This window comes from Molothrus aeneus, chromosome 2 (assembly GCF_037042795.1).
Source record: "Molothrus aeneus isolate 106 chromosome 2, BPBGC_Maene_1.0, whole genome shotgun sequence".
Taxonomy (NCBI): domain Eukaryota; kingdom Metazoa; phylum Chordata; class Aves; order Passeriformes; family Icteridae; genus Molothrus; species Molothrus aeneus.
This window is the reverse complement of record NC_089647.1, coordinates 39,563,194-39,576,526: the sequence shown is the minus strand read 5'-3', so window position 1 is coordinate 39,576,526 and position 13,333 is coordinate 39,563,194. Positions and strand designations below refer to the sequence as shown.

Genomic DNA, 13,333 nt, shown 5'->3' with positions numbered 1-13,333 from the left:
TAATTGGGCAAGGTCAACCATCTTCTTCTCACTACGTTTTCATAGTCCCTGAGGGGACAAACAGCCCGTGTTGTGGGTGTAGGGACATGTAACTTGCAGTTTCTACTGTAAGTTAGTGTATTATTGAAAGAATTACTAGGATTTTTGAGAGGGTGGGGCAGATTTTTCAACAGTAGTAATATCTGAAAAATGTTGTGGTTTTTTTTCTGTTTTTGTTTTTGTGGGGTTTTTTAATACTTACAAGTTCCTTGGAAGAATTTACTACAGTTGGACCAGTAATGCATTTTTGGTCCTTTATGACATTTCAAATTACAAAAATCCCAACCAACCAACCAACCAACCAAAAAAATCCAAAACCCAGAAAAACTCACCGAAACTCCAGCATCAACAACACAAGAAACCCAACCAAACAAAAAATGAGAGAAAATCTAGACTTATTTATCCATATACCTACTATATAGACATTGTCTAGAATTTGGGGAACGTGCAATCATTAAAATGCAATTAAAATCTAATAACAACTCCAGAGTGGAGTTACTTCCAACAGACTGGAAGTAACTCCACTCTGGCAAATACAGCTTGTTAAAATGCTGCCCTAGAGAAAATTTTCTAATCCCCAAACTCTTAAATTTCATATCCTCAGATGAATGTCTTCAAGAAGACTGAGGAAGGAAACCTTAAAATGTGCTTCAGGGAAGTCAGCAGCAAAATTACTGGTCATGTATTGAGTAATGAAAAGACCATAGAAGAAAAAAAAGTTAATTGCATTTTTTCATTCCGTAATGAAATCTACATGCATGGTCATCAATCAGTTGCACAAATAAAGAACACAGATTCCTATGCTGAGCAATGTCAGGGGCCATGGACATTCTATTTAATGATAACACCCATGTGAATTATCATTACTAGATATGAAAGCTTCAAAAGCAGTCTAGTAAAAGTGACAAAGTAGACGATGCAAGAGTCAAACACCTTTATAATGCTTCCAAGCAAATATGTGATGTGTGAAGAGATAAGATGACCCTATGAAGTTAACATAGAATTAGGTGAAGTTAACACAGAATTAGGACAGGAAAATAAAGGTTAAGATACTCTAAACCTGTCCTCTAATGCTTTTTATTCTCCCATTACTGAAAAGCAAAATTTAAGGTTTATTCAAGATATCCATAGAAAACAAATCATCACAAGATGATAATAAAGTCTAAGAGGCAAATTCAGGAACCCTTCAACTCATGATCTAACTCGTTAGTCTGGTACACAGAACTCTCTGAGGTTTTACAATATTCTGTCTAGATAATTTATAAGTTATAGACGTGCAAAGTAGAGATGAGAAAGTTTTCATCTTGTATTCTATGTGATATAATAAGTGTTTATTAAATAAGCCTTTCCATCCTGTGTAGTAAGAAATTATTTTCTACTATTGTTACTTAAGTGGCCTATTTCTGATTCCCAGCACTAGGCTCCTACTAGGAATCACAACAAGTGCAGAACAGACTATGGCATGCAATTATGAGAAAAAGAAACCAGAGCTGAGTATTCTGTAGTGTCCATATAGATCCCCTTAGTGCAGTTCAACAGCTGCTGAAGTCTAGGAGACTAGGATTTGGCTTCCATTTTAACAGGAATATAAGATTTTAAGGCAAAGAAACAATAACAACAACAAAAACCCCCAACCCTCAAACATCAGTGTTCCTCTCAACCTCAGTTTTGTTAGTAGAAGAGGAAGTATACTGGAGCATTCAACAGTTCCACCTGCTCAGCAAGTCTAGCAGTTAGGAAGATATGATAATTGTCTACAGTGAATGTGAAATGTTCAACTTGCCAACATCAGCTTCATACTTATTGACTTCTACAAACTAAGAGAAGGTACTGAGTGATTAATAAGTTCTGTTTAGCTTATGGGAGAGTCATGGTTAGAGGCATGCCCTGTCCAGCTGTTTTGGTAAACTGTGAGTTTCTAGTGCTTTGATAAGTGCCAGCAAAGCAATTCTGCCTTGGTCTCAAGGCAAAAGGATAGATATCACTTTCACCAGCATACTGACGTCTCCTGGAAGCAAATTATTTAGCTTTCTACACTAAAGATGATTTGAAAATTCAGATTTGAAAAAAAAAAAACCAACCATACAGTAGAAATGAATCTGGATGTTACTTTACTGCTTAATGCATAATATTGTTTAATACAGTATAAGCCATGGTCAGGAAGAAACCTCGCCTCTACTGACAGGTTACATGATGAAGTGCATCCACTCATGCCTAGAGAGGGCTGGAGCATCAGAAATCTAAGATATTGAAGGCTTCCTGTGATTTTGAAGAAGCTGGTAATAGCTAGATTTACATACAGGACAGAAGTTTTCTGATGTGGACTGAAATGACACTCTTGGGTGTCTGGATCCTGGGACTTAATTTTAAAATAACAACACAACGTTAAAAAACCTTGCCACCTTCAGCTACATATAGACAGACATCTGAGAATTGTATTCCCAAAATCAGCTTAGTAAATTGAGATCCAGAGGGTGCATGGGCCCCTTCAGAACAGAATTTGCTGTGTCCTGCATGTAGCTACCTGAGCCAATTGCCTGTAAACAAGGTAATGAGCACACTAAGAGCAGTCCAGCCCAAATATAACCATCTTATCATCATAACTAATTTGCCTGGAGAAATTTACTAACCATCCTCTACCTGAATTAGGTGATTTACAGCCTGTCTTATTATTTTTATATATAATTTGTGCTGTGTTCAAACCAGGGGAGTTCTAAGGCTATGTTTCACTTCAGTTGGACTTGGTTTCCAACCAGTAGTGAAGCTGCAATCCAGAACTTCAGATTTAATGCAAATACAGCTTTCATGTTCCTTTAGCAGACCCCGAACAGTAAGAAGTGATAGGTTTGTGTTTACTTCCAAGGTGAATGTCCAAATATTTCTGAAGTACCCATAAATAGGAGCTTAGAATGACTTAAAGAAACTTTATTTTGTGTGAGTTTCTCAAATCAATATGAGGACCAAGAAAACTGTGCAGGCAACAGAAGAACAGGACAAAAGTTTCTAGTGCACAGGAGAATTTTTTAGCGGCTTGTCTGTTTAGCAGCACAGTATGCAGACATCCAGACAAGGATGGGAAGGACTGTGATCCCCATGGCACTAATCACCTTTGATGAAACTTTTCTCATGAAAAATACAGTTTTATAACAGTGAAGGGGAGGTATAAAAGATGCAGCCTACAGCACAGTTTCCAAACTTTGTAAGATCAGCTTTACCCTTTAGAAAGAGATTAAAAAAAAAGTTAGAGTTTAACATCTGTACAGATGTCACATGCTGCAGATAGATTATATAGCAGAGCTCCCTCCAGACGGCAGCATCCCTCTGAGGCAGGATGGAGCACACATCTGCCTTCCCCTGTGTGCATCAGAGCTCTACTCATTCTAACAATGGGAATCGTCATTCTCCATTAACCTCATACTGAAAGCCTTGAATAAGAGCCTTAAAAAGCTCAGCTGAAAGTATTAATTCTGAGGGAAACATGTAAATCTGGATGAAAACTTCTATTCATTTTTAATCTTGCTATGGTAAACCTTGTAATTAAGATGATTAAATGGCTGAATAAAACCCTATATTTACATCATTTAGAATACCACAATGAAAAACCATAATCCTGTTTATGGAAAGAAAGCAGTAGAGGCATTTTAAATCAGAAACATCAAACAAAGCTTGTTATTTAAGCAGTCAGTAATTAATGTAACTCTTGCTTAGCAAGGACAACTAAGAGTTAACTGACTAGGAAATGCCTCTTGGAGAAAAGAAATAATTGGGAAGAATCAGATATTGTGTTTATGGAAGAAGAAGAAAAGATAAATTGTTATGTTTATGAATGATCAAGTTATCCACATTCAATATATTTCACAGGGGACAAGTTAAGGATTAGCAACAAAAACAGTGCTAGTGGGAAAGCTTCTGGAGTAGGCACATCAAAATGATACAGCACTCCCAAGGAAGCAAGAAGGAGCATTTTTTATGAGCAATGGTCCAGGAAAAGCAGGAGGTGACAATCTCTTGGTGGCTGTTTAACGTAAAGAATCGGCAGAAAAATCTTATCATTGAAAATATTTTCCTTCCCCATTTTGAAGGAGTGGATAATGTCTCTCCAAAAAGTCTCCCTTAGTTTGTTGCCTTGCTATTACTCAGCAAAGATGACAATAACTTAAAAAACTCATTTATTAAACTAAAGAGATAATTCTCTCATCTGAATCTGCATGGCAGGATTTAGAATCTATTTCAGGTGTGCTTGCCACCCCACATTCCCCCACGTTTTCCCTGTAAAATATTTGGACAACAAACTAATGAAAACCTATATGAATAATATAAATACATCACAAGTTTGTGTGTGTTTGTATGTTTAATGCATTACCTCTTGATAATATATCACAGCATAAATAAACAGAAATCAAATCTATATGCATGTGAAATTGCCTCTCTGATTAAAATCTTGTCAAAAGAAATTAGGGTAGTATTTTTTTCAGTCAGTGATGCTTTGTAAAGGCTTTCAGACTTTTTTTCTAAAATTGTATTCTGTAAGAATAGAATGTAGGTACTATTTAATCAAAAGTATTTACTTTATCTTCCATTTGAAAACATGTTAATAAAACTATATCTCTCTCAATACAGTGTTCTTTTGCTAGGTTATCTTTCTTTTCCTGCAGTGTCAAAAAGTGCTCAAGCTGAAGTTCTTGGGCAAGCTCATATGCAGCTATTGACTGGAGAGATTGAGGAATGGGATTCTGTTGAAGGACAAATTGCTTACGAGGTTGTGGAGAATTATTAGGCTTGATATTGTATCATGGATTTATCTCCTGTGATAAGTAATTGAAAATTATTTCTAAAGGTGCTGATCAATGTGAACAAGTCAATATGGCAAAGCTTGCAGTGTTCATCCACAAAAAATTCTCTATCATCAAAAACACTCCCATAACTCATGGTCTTGTTAATTTGAGATGGTCACACATTGCAAACATGCTCTGAATAGTCTTTAGATTAAATGTGTCCACTATAACATCTTAGGATCCACTTGAAAGTTTGTCTTCTGGGTGATTTCATTGTTCAAAATTTCTTAGGGCTATTTAGAAGATAATACCACCTTTGCAAATCAGACACAGAAACTAAAATGGAGTATTGAAAAACGGAATACTTAAAAAAAATTTTAGATGTTCCTGCACACAAATACTTGAAGTACCTCTGCTTGGCAAAAGACCTTTTTACCTGGACATTTTATATTTGTTGTTAATGTCAGAATTAAATTCATACACTTCACTCTGAAATTTCAGGTTTTGTCCAGAATTATTTTTTACAAGTGGACTCTGATCTAGCAGTCAACTTTCATTAATGTCTTGTATTTTATTGCCAGTGCTTTGTAAAATGATTTATTTTTGAAACTTCACCAGGCCTGTAGAGGTAGCTTTCCCCATTTCAGGACGACTCCAGCCATTGTATTAATGCCACTTGCATTATTATTATCGCTGTACCACAAGAACTTACTGGTCCCCAGTACTTTGCAAAGAAGAAGCTAAAGCAAATTTCCTGTGATAGAATCACAGATTTATTTAGGTTGGAAAAGACCTCTAATATCATTAAGTCCAAGCAGTAAACCAGCACTAGTTCCACAATAAACCATGTCCTTAATAGCCACATCTACACACTTTTCAAATACCTCCAGGAATTGTGACTCTACCACTTCCCTGAGCAGCCTATTCCAGGGCTTGACAACCCTTTGGATGAAGAACTGAATTACTTGCATTATGTAATAAACAAAAGGAAGGGAGGCCAAGACTCCTTCCCATTGATAGGAGCTTGTGTTTACATGTGCATATCAGTGCAATTTTTCAGCTTTTGTTGATTACTTCATCACTCTGTAGAACCTTTTCTGGCTTAGCAATGGTGAAAAAATTATGCCAACAGAGGATAAAAATATTTTTCTAGAAGTAATTTTCCTGTTGGCATAGCCTACTGGTACTCAAACAATATGAACTAAAATGACTGAATGCTGTTTCTGAGCACTGTAGTTTGCACAGCAGGAGTTTTGCTGTCCCAGTGATGAAAATGAAAGATACTGGTTTTCACCATCAAAGGCAATATCTGTGTAACAGTAGTGTTAAAATCTGACTAAATAAAACTCAGCAGCATGATTTCAGGAAAACAATTCTAAATATTTTGATGATGCATTAAGGTGTATTTTGTGGAATGGTAGCTGTTAAAAGGTGTATGACAGTTTCACTCTTGATTAATGTCCATCTATCTTTTCAATCTCAGCTTGTTTGGGGAAATGAAATTCAGCTGCACTCCTGAAACCACCACTCACTTTTTCTGTCTACATCTTTTCCCTCTCAGTTTACTTATCACTATCAAGCCTTAACATCATGTACTCAATTGCATCATATAGACTGCAGTGTCAAACTCAGAAGGAGATTGTAGAGGCAACCACAAGACAATCTGCTCAGAAGAGAGAAAAGCAGAGATATGGCATTGATAACTGTAATACAGTAATAACAATCCTTGCAGTATAAATAGATACTGAACACATTTCTCTAACAGAAACTCAGAGGAGACTTTATTTTCTGCAGATCTGCCATCTGCAATGTTACTTTTCTTCAGACCTAAAATTTGGAGTAGAAAAATCCCCTCAGTACAGACCTCATTTCCCACAGAAGAAAAGGATAGGCTATACTGCATCTGCTGAAAAACAAGTTATTCTGTCTAGCATGGTGTCTCCAGGTGTTGTATGGCATGGAAATATAAGGATGTACCCAGCTGTCTACAGATTTTTGCAGGAGCATCAATTTGAAAAGCAAAAAAGTAACCTCTCTGGAATACCTAAGTTTTCATGTGGGAATCCACAGGCATTTCATAGAAGTTATGGTAATTCTGACTTTTAGTAATGATGCAGTTTTATGAAACTAAGTTATACAGTGAAAGGAAGTAACCAAATCATGTCTGTACTACTGAAAAGAAAATAAAATTTATATTCAACAAAAGTATCATGACATTGGAATTTGGAGCAATTTCTGAAGGCTTCTAAACACTATAAGCAATCTTTTGTGACCTCAAGGCAGCCATATTCACGGTTGATGGCATGGAGACTATTGTTACATTCATGTTTTGTACCAGGAATTAGACACTTTCTAATAGAAACTCTGCTGTTATTCATTGGCATTTGCAATATGTGAGCTTAAATTAGTCCTTGGTATTCCAAGAACCGTCAGAAGGATGGTGGATATCTCATCTTTGAAGTTCCACAATCAAATATATACTGTATCTAAAATCCTGGGCACCCAAAAATGAGGAAACTGTAAAGGAGGAACATGAATACAGGCTGCAGCCTACTATACCTGGAGAATGAAGTGGAGGGGAGCACATCAGAACAACTCCTTGGCCTTCACGTACAGATACAGCACTTCTTGTCCGACCACTAAAATTCCCCAGATCTATCAAAAGAACAGAACATTAAAGTTACATACCAAAGATTTTAAATTTTTTGGCTACCGTGACTTCCATTTTATTTCCTTTTTTAAAGCTGGCTGTTCTTTTTTCATACCTTGATCTATAATAGGAGCGCCTGAAAAATAAATTTATTTCCTTTACAAAAAATTCCATGTTGCATCAGCACTTTATTCCTTTTTTAGTGCACTTGCATACAGTATGAAAAAAAAGCAGCAGACTATATATATATATCTCCTGTTTGATTTTGTCTCTTGGTAGAAGGGATTCATACACAGTGAAAAAGAAGAAATAAAACTGGAGGGAGTACCCCAGCTAACATCCAGAATGATGGTACTGCAGAACCCACTTGGACATTGCACACAAGACATGGTGATGACAGAAAGGAAAATCAACACATTGGTTCTAAAACTATAGAACATTGCTACTCTATAACATATTTACTCTTTCAAATAATTATCTTCTGATTTTCCTGATGCTGTAAGTCCAAACCAGTTGTGAGTAAACGTGTTTTCCCCCCAAAAGTTTCCCTCCATCAGGGCAATAAGAGGCATTTCACTATTGGAATAAAAATTTTGAATAAAGTTGCAGGGCACTGCTATGAACGGTTCGTTGTGATTATTTAAAGCCTCTCAACCAGAAGATCCTATTATTCCATTTACCACACAGAACACTCAACATGGATTCATATTTGTTGTGGATAATAATGCTCTAGCATTTATATCTGTAGTAAAGAGATATGAGAGTTCAGTTCTGCCATCAGACTGCTGGTGTCTTCATCCATTCCTCAGAGCCAGTTATGGTGTTTAAAACCTCTGTTTTCTCAGGGGTATTCTAGAGAATTTTCCATGTTATGTGGATCAAGGTGAAGAGAGCAACAACAAGAGATCTTTGAAAAGGATACAGAAGCTTCAGCAAGCGTTAAAGGAGGATCAGAAATATGAATAGTGGGAGCTTCTCTCACTGACAATGAGTGACTTGTAGCCCTACTTCCTAATTTCTGCATACAGCCCAGAGTGCCGGGATGAGCCAGACAACACCAGTTTAAACAGGTGGAGCAGAATTATTTCTATCTTAACTGCATTTAGTTGGTATTTCTCTATCAGATGCTGAAATTCCTCATCTTGTTTCAGACCTAGTAGAGCATAAAAATGAAGTCCAATGATTTTCAAAAGTAATTTGAGTTGATTTTTTTTCACATTTCTAAAATGTGTTTTGGGCACAGGCAGTAGTTTAAAATTTAAGTGCATTAAAATTTGTGCTGTCATTTGCCAAAATAAGTTCGTGTTTTGATTTCAACAATAGGTATCGTGCTTGAATAGAAAAAAGGTATGTAGGATCCAGTAGATTTTTTTTTCATTAAATTTACGCTGCAAAACTTTGAAAACTTTTGCTAGTCAATAGATAATTAAAAAATTAAATATTGTATTGCATATTAAAACAAGCACGCCATGGATTATAATACATTCTGGTGTAATTTCTCATAAAAGTGTCTCCTAATACATATTACCTGACAGCATATTCTGCAGAAAAGTAATTATTATTTTGTGTCCAGAAAATAGTGGGCTGGTACATCCCTGCATGAAAAGAGTGGATGGGAGAACATCTTGTAATTGAAATTTTCTTAGTTAAGTCCTCAGGTGATTAAATGTTATTTTCTATTAGTTATAGCAACCTTTAAATATATTTTCTTCCATTTCCTGCTTTGAATATGCATTGGGATGGAAAAATATACTTTTTTTTTCACCAAATGAAAATCAAAGATATTCTTTCTTATTTTAAAATAAAAGTACTACATATGACTCAAATTTCTATTTCTAAACAATTATTTTCAAATTAAAGGAGGAGAGTATCAAAGAGCTTTGAATTTCAGATTTTTTTGGCTATCTATTGGTTCTGAACTGGATTTCTTGTTACCATATGACAGAAAAAGGATTAGCAGGTACAAAAGAAGGGATTTAGTTCTAAAACAAATAAATGTAGAGAAGCTTAAAAGGAAGGAAAGGTGAAGGATCATGCTTGCAGTTCCCCCACATTAAAGTAATAAACACAATAAGGAAAAATCAAATGAATGGAAAATTTAATTACTTTCTTGTAAATCTCAGCCATTTCATATCTATGCACACTGGAAAAAAAAAAGGCAGCTACAGAAAATTTGTACAACCACCTTTCATTTAAAACTCTAAAGAGGTAGAAAATAAAAGAAATGGTGGACAGAACCCAGCTTTAGAGGTGAGAACTGTAACTTCTCACACAGCGACACCAGCCTTTGGTTCACTGCTCTTGCTGCAGTATAAACCTGCAACACGTGTGACATGTCAGAATACCCCACACAGAATAAGTCTGTCCTTCATCTTATTACGATGTCTATAGCTGATTGATAAGAAAATGCCTTCCATGCTCCATAGGTGTTCATCTTGTTCCCTGAAAGATTAATTTACTCATATCTCAGTGCTAGTGGCAAAGATGATAACATATACTATGTTATTTTCAAAGCATTTCCTGAGGTTCAGCTACATAACTCCCATACTTTTTAACATAAGAAACAGCACTGACCACTTTGAAAAAATGTATTTAAGTGCCAGCCACCATGTCTAGTGTAACTTACTATTAACACTATATATGCAAACCACACATTTAGATGGAGGGCGTGGCAGGAGTAACCAAATTTCCTTCACTGCTGAGAAATTATTCAATTAAAAAAAAATTATATAGTGTCACTAGTGTATTACCTGTGAGACAGGAGTGGTCTCCATTGTAAAAGGGAAATAGTAAAGAAATTCCAGAGCTACTGATGATGCCAGACATTAAATCCAATGGCTTTGGTGTAGTACTTTCTGGATGTCAAATTTACACTGCAATTGTATTTACATTAGCTCAGTGTAGTATTTGGTCTTTTAGAAAAGTTGACCTTTGGAAAACCATTAATCTATCTGATCCAAAGGAGCTGCCAGGTAGTGCTGCTCTCTCCACAGTGACTATTCCCATTTTTTGGAAATGAGCTAAATCATGGGTTTCTCTCAGCACATATACCTATGTATTGATATGCATTGTGGAACAATGACACCACCACAAGACTATCAGTTTTAAAAAGACTCAGTAGAAAAGGAAACACTTCCACAGAAAGTGAAAGGAGTAAAGAGAAATAAATGAGGAAAACCTCAAGGCAGTTGAAGCAAGAAAAAACCTTTGAAGGTCTAACAACAAAATAAACATTTAAATAAAAGGGGGAAAGTTCTGCCATTGACAGAAGGACTTTTACAAAAGTTGGATCAGTTTTTAGCACTTAATGGCCTTCCAAGTCACCTTCACTGCAGTTTGCATTTTAGGTATCTGCAGGAGGCATCATTGATTCACTGTGCTCATCAGCTTGCTGCAGCTAATGGGGGCAACAGGTTTTTGTGACCCAGTCAACAGTCAAGGGGTAACTGCTATGAAATTAGGATCAAATTAAAGATGAAAAACAGATCTTGTTTTTATTGTAGGCAATTATTGCTTGGTAACCTAACATGGAAGCTGTAAAAGTCTCTATTTCATTATCAGTGACTTAAACCAGTCAATTTAGTTTTAAAGTAGAAATTAGATTGGTGCAGAACAATGTCCTCTGCCAGCTCAGTTCTCTAAGTTTAAGCTGTTTTATATGCAAATTTATTATGGAGTTTAAAATGGACATAATATGATATGTATTAAAATGTTTAAAGACATATCCTGAAGATACCTGAGGACAAGTATAAAGCAGGCAATATTCTTTCCAATAAGGTAAAAATAGCTCTACACAAGGAGAGATTCTTCTGTCAGGCCAAGGACAAACTTATTTATTGCATTGTCACAAAGAGAGGGTAGCCTTCCTCTCCTTGGATTTGAAAGACAGGACTAAGAAATAGACCTTGAGCTGGAATTGTAGCTCTTTAAAAAAGGTAAGATTTACAGGGAAAAGAATTCCATCAAAACATGTTTTTCAAAATTCCATTATAACCTAAATCAAAAACATGGTTTGACTGTACACTCTAAACAATGGAAAATATAAATGTTCTGTTTAATAACCCACAAGCTATAGAAGAATGAAAGGTAGGTACTGAAAAATATCATGTGTGATTGTATAGGAAAGTTTTACATTGGTGAATTAAACACAATACCCAGAATATCCAACAGTCCAAGAAAATTAATAGTTTATTTTATATTGACATACACCTATTTTGTCGGAATACCAGATTAACTAGAGCTGTATTAGTAGGGTCACTCATTCGACCTAAGTGTAACTTTTAATACTGAAATTATTCATTAGAAAAAGTGTGAAAGGAATTTTGGGAAAAAAGATTTCTACCATCACAGAAACATCATCTCACCATTGATAATGGGAGAAGCATACATCTTGAACTTTCAAAAATCACATTACTATATGACTTTTAGGTGACAAAATACAGGCAACAGTCAAACACTTTAGAATGTATCATGCTTATTATCATTGCTGCTGTTATTATTTATCATCAAAAAGTTTTTAATTCTTCATGGATCATCAAACTGACATGATGTGAAAAAGGTTATTTTTTTCTCAGAGAAGTTACTATGCAAAAACAGAAATAGAGAGAGCATAGAAAAACAATGAAGCAGTCCAAGTTTGCATGACAACAACCCTCTCTCTGTGTACATCTGCAGAGCCATTAAAGTGTTTTAAGGAAAGGGGGTCGATACACAGATTTTTTCAGCGAGTGCTGACAAAAGGTGACAAGGAACTCTGGAGAATGTTTAAAGATTCCTCTCTGAAAATGTGAAAAACAGAGAAAGAACACACAAGATACTGTACTTATATTTAAACTAGCATCTTCAGAATCTTTCTCAGATATTACAAGATATTTTTTCTCAGAAAAAAAAAAAAAAAGAAGGATCTTTGAATAATGGTGCTCCACAGATGTGTTCTTGCAAAAACAAAGCACTTTTTTATGTACATGTATCAGCATGAAATTTAAGGTATATGCTATTGATTCATTACCCCTGAACTAAATTTTCACTATGAAAGGCAGATAAATAGTCAAATAAACAAACATTTTTCTGTCCTTAATGACATATTTCTATTTATATATTGTTTTATAAATGATAACAATTTAAAAATACCTGGTTTACTGTTTATTGTTCTTCATTTAGTTGTATGTCATGGCTATGTCTAGCTGTTTTACCTTGTAAGTAGAAACATTTTTAATGCTTTCTACATTTCCTATCACAGTGAAGTCATGAATCCATAAATGTGGCAAATACATTCTATCATAATACAATACATTAGAGAGATAATTAACTAACCTAGTGTCCTGGTTTTGTCTGAAATAGAGTTAATTTTCTTCTTAGTAGCTGGTGCCGTGCTGTGTTTTGGATTTATGTGAATAATGCTGACAAAACATTGATGTGCTCATTGTTGCTGAGCAGTGATTATCTGAAATCATGGACTTTTGAGTGCTTCATGCTCTGCCAGCGAGGAGGGCACAAGAAGCATGGCTGGGGCAGCTGACCCGAACTGGCCAGAGGGATATTCCGTAGCACAGAGCATCCTGCCCAGTGCATGAACTGGGGAGAGCTGGTCGGGAGGCACCGATCGCTGCTGGGGGACGGGCTGGGCAGCAGTCAGGGGGTGGTGAATAACTGCACTGGGCATCTCTTGTCTCTCTGGAGTTTTGTTCCTTTCACTTTCTGTTTTCTCTTTTTTAATTACAATTGGTATTACTATTGTTAGCATTATAAGTATTCTTTTTGTTGTTATTATTATATTGTACTGTATTTCAGTTGTTAGTATATATAACTATTCCCTAAATTGATTAATAGAATTGTGCATTAAATATAGTGCAATTATTTTTCTTTTTAA

General features: G+C 35.6%; 1 protein-coding gene across 3 annotated transcripts in view; it reads right to left on the bottom strand.

Annotated features, from left to right (window-relative positions):
• Window positions 1-13,333, bottom strand: part of CNTN5 (contactin 5) — a 611,650-nt gene that overhangs the window by 173,380 nt on the left and 424,937 nt on the right. For all 3 annotated transcript variants that reach the window (XM_066544731.1, XM_066544730.1, XM_066544732.1), the window contains one exon: window positions 7,374-7,469. In XM_066544731.1, coding sequence (XP_066400828.1) covers window positions 7,374-7,469 — 96 coding nt within the window. The remainder of the gene's footprint in view (window positions 1-7,373; window positions 7,470-13,333) is intronic.